General features: G+C 58.2%; 1 protein-coding gene across 1 annotated transcript in view; it reads right to left on the reverse strand.

Annotated features, from left to right (window-relative positions):
* Positions 1–3,853, reverse strand: part of TCF3 (transcription factor 3) — a 21,760-nt gene that overhangs the window by 3,694 nt on the left and 14,213 nt on the right. Inside the window, exons 10-11 of the mRNA XM_029087446.1 lie at positions 3,677–3,800; positions 2,787–2,949 (exon numbers count right to left, since the gene is read on the reverse strand). Coding sequence (XP_028943279.1) covers positions 2,787–2,949; positions 3,677–3,800 — 287 coding nt within the window. The remainder of the gene's footprint in view (positions 1–2,786; positions 2,950–3,676; positions 3,801–3,853) is intronic.

The following is a 3,853-nucleotide window of genomic DNA, read 5'->3' on the forward strand; positions in this document are numbered from 1 at the left end:
CAAGGGGGGCACGGACCTTCCTGCCTGGCCTCCCACAACACTTCCCAATCTTCTCCTTTCCCTTCCTGCCCTGTTAGTTGCTGACAGCAGCAGGAGGATCCTGGCAGCCCTGGCTGGGCACGCAGGGACCCGATGGCAGGAGGGGACACGGGGGTCAGCTTCTCTCCTGCAAAACAACCCGAAGGCCAAACCTGGCAGAGAAGGGACAACCTAACTGCCTGTGCTAACGCCTGCTGACAGCAGCACGCGGGGCTCGTCTCGCTTCCCCAGCTGCGTCGTCCTAGAAGGGTTTAAAAAGGGACAAGCGTGGGAGACCAAAGTGAACACGGTGCCAACTCTGTCTAACCCCTGCCCCCCGCCGCCCCTCGGCTCCTGCCTCCATCCGCAAGCAGCAAGTACAAGGTAGAGAGTGGGACCACCAAGAGGTCACGGCTGGGGACTGTCTGTAGGAGATTGGAAAGAACAGAACCGAAAAATAAAAACTCAAAATAAAGAAATAAAATAGAAGGGGAAATTAAAAAAGAGAGAGGAAAAAATATACATGTTATGAAAGGCAAAAATTACAAACTGAAGAGAGGCACAAAGGACTCCAACATCAATGCAACAGCAGAGGCCAGCAGAGAGGAGCACAGCCAGGCACAACCCACCGATGCGTGTTACAACAGCCTCTGCAGAGAGAAAGGGGGTTAACCTGCCGCCGCACCCTGCGCAGCGGGGCCGGAGCGGGAACATGCACTGCAGGATGCAGGAACAAAGCAGTAAAGTCCTCCAGAGCGGGAAGCCAAGCCCTCTGCTTCCTCTCCCACCGGGACGCAGCACCTGGGGCAAGCACGGGTGGCTGAGACGGGCACCCAAGACAGGCACCCACAGGCACGGGAAGGGAGCGAGCGTGTCCCAGCGAAGGGGAGAGCCTGCGTGTGCCCGCCTGCAGCTCCAGGCTCTGCTAGGGATGCACAATGCTCCCCGCTTGTGTCCGACACCAGTTTGTACAGGCAGCAAGGGCTGCCCAACCCTGGGCTCAGCGTCTCCATCCCACTGCCCCTGGCACGGCTCCGGCGATCCCCAGGGGTCTGCCGGGTGCCCACAAATCCAGGGGTGCAGTGGTGGTGACAGGAGCTCAGAGCCCCACACCGAGCAGGCAGGGAGGACGGGACATCACTCACTGCTGCTGCAGACCCACGGGCTCTGTGCTGGGAGCAGCCCGCAGAGAGACTTCAGATCTGGGCCCTCTCTGGGAGATCTGCTGGGGTTTGGGGTTTTTTTTCTCTTCATTTTGCTGGGCAAGCAGCTGACAAAAACACCTGGCTGTGGGAAAGCGAGGATGGCGCAGGTGTGCCCTCGGGGACCAGCATGCAGCACACGCAGCGGCAGTGGGGAACAGAGAGAACAGGGATGCAAAAAAAGGGGGGGAGGGAGAAAAACAAAAAAAAGGACATCAACAGCCTTGGGAACCCAAGGCCACAGGGGAGAGAGACAGTGCGAGGCACCACAGCACATGTCACAGGAGACAGACAGACAGACAGCCCCGTGCCGATCAGATACGTAAAATATCACCACTCCGGGACCCTCACTGACCTCTAACTTGTTGCTCCAGGTTCAGTATGACTGATACGGCCTGGTGTAGGATTAGCAGTTTGGTCTGCGGTTTTTCGCTGTTTAGGTGGAGTTGGCACATGCGTCCGAGCTCTTTAAAGGCCTCGTTGATGTCACGGACCCGCAGGCGCTCACGGGCATTATTGGCGACCCTCCTTTCTCTCTCTCTCTCGGCTTTTTGCTCTGGGGGAAGAAGATCGTCCTCCTCATCCTCATCTTGACTAATGGTTTAAAATAAGAACGAGACAGGGACATTCCTCGCGTGCACTCTCAGCACTGGTCAACTCACAGTAAAGAAACACACGTCGCAGCACCGAGACGCTCAGCCCCGCGCGTGGCCCCGTGGAGCTGTGCCCCGCGTGCCCCTGCCGGGACGTGCCGGTCTGGTGCCCCATGCTCAGACTCGGGGACACACTGTGACTTTGGAGAAAAGCAATTAAGGCTCTTCTTATGCCTCTTTTTTTTTAAAAAAAACCCAAAACAACAAAGAAAGAAACCACAACAACACAATTAAGGCCTGAGGTTGCAGGGTGGCCTGGAGAAGATGTAGGGGCCAACACTGGTGTCCCAAGCTGGCGTTTTGGGAAGATGCAGCCCTCTGCTCCAGGGCAGGGGGTGGCTGCAGGAGTGGGGCTGGTGCTGCCCCTCACCCTGGCGAGGTCTCCGAGCCGATGGAGAGGTTGCAGACAAGCCAGCACGCTGGAAGGACTCTACCTGATCTGCTGCCACACATCTGGCTGGATGTGACAGAGGATGCAGGAGCCCGAAGCAGACAGCGGAGACAACCTGAAGCAGGGGGAGGTCAAAACCTTCCCCGGCCCTGGCCAAGGGGAGCTGAGCGCTTGGTCCTTTCTGTGCACGGCCACAAGCAACACCCTGAGCGACCAAGCAGGCGGACACAGATCGTGTGGACAAGGTGCCAGCCCTCTGCTTTAGGAGCACAAGGAAGCCCTGTGGCCATGGGGATGGGACCCTTCCCCAGAGCAACCAGCTGCGGGGGAGCACTGGGAGCCAGGGCTGTGCCACCTCTGTGCTGGGATGGACAAGGCTCCTGCAGTGGGCAGGGGCTGGTGGGTCTGTGCCACAGGACGACCCTCGGCCACACTGGGCTGAGGTCAGTGCCTGGTGGGTCACCTTGGCCATAGCCCAGCCCAAAGGCCCCCAGCCTGGTACAAGTAAGTGAAGGGAGAGACCTGTTCAAAGAGCACCTTGTTCTGTTCCGGGAGGGTTTCAGCTCTTTCTTCTCCTCTTCCGAGTTGTCTGCCACTGACGTGTTCTCCTCGTCCTCCTTCTCTTCCCTCTTTATTTCGCTGGTTCCCGAGGAGACACTGCTTCGCCCCAGCCCCCCTGACAAGCCTGCTGAGGAAGCAGAGCCAGACATGGAGGTTGGAGGGGCTGGACCCGCACAGAGGACTGAGGGGTCCCCAGGCCCTGCTCCTCCTATGCTACATCACCAGCATGTGGCATCCTGGACTCATCCTGCGTGGTTGGTCCACAGCAAGAGGTGCTGGAGGGGTGCTGGCTCTGCCCTGCCACCACTCCCCATTCTGAGAATCATAGAATCCCAGAATGGTTTGGGTTGAAGGGACCTTCAAAGGTCATCTAGTCCAACCCCCTGCAGTGAGCAGGGACATCTTCACTAGAGCAGGTTGTGAAGCCTGACCTTGAATATCTCCAGGGACGGGGCCTTCACCACCTCTCTGGGCAACCTGTTCCAGTGATCCACCACCCTCATATTGAAGAACTTTTTCCTGATATCCAACCTAAATCTCCTTTTTTCTAGTTTAAAGCCATCACCCCTTGTCCTATTTCTTCTCCCGCTACATCCTAGCCCTCAGAGTCAGAGCCCAACCTCCTCCAGCACAGCAGGGTCGGGGGGCTCTGTGCACCCACAGCTGGCCAGTGGGACAGGAACATGCAGATCAAACCCTTGGAAAAGGCTCAAGGTAGAAACTGCCCCATGGATGCTGGAAGGAAGCACCAGCCTCACAAGAGCACCCACTTCCCCTGGCCACTGCTGCGCAGGGCTGGACCCCGATCACCCCGGCAGCAGTGGAGCCCCAAGCGTGCAGAGCTGCCTTACCGGTGTACGTGTCCTGCTGCCTGCTGAGGTCAGGGAGTGAGCTGGGCTGTGACGGAAGTGTGACATGGTTGTGGAGCATGCTGGGGTTGCTGGACAACCCGTCTTCAGGGTGACCTCCTCCCACCTACAGCAGAACAAGCAGAGCAAGCCTTGAGGGGGGGAAGTGTCACGGCCAGT

The sequence above is a fragment of the Antrostomus carolinensis genome, unplaced genomic scaffold (assembly GCF_000700745.2).
Source record: "Antrostomus carolinensis isolate BGI_N321 unplaced genomic scaffold, ASM70074v2 scaffold20261, whole genome shotgun sequence".
Taxonomy (NCBI): domain Eukaryota; kingdom Metazoa; phylum Chordata; class Aves; order Caprimulgiformes; family Caprimulgidae; genus Antrostomus; species Antrostomus carolinensis.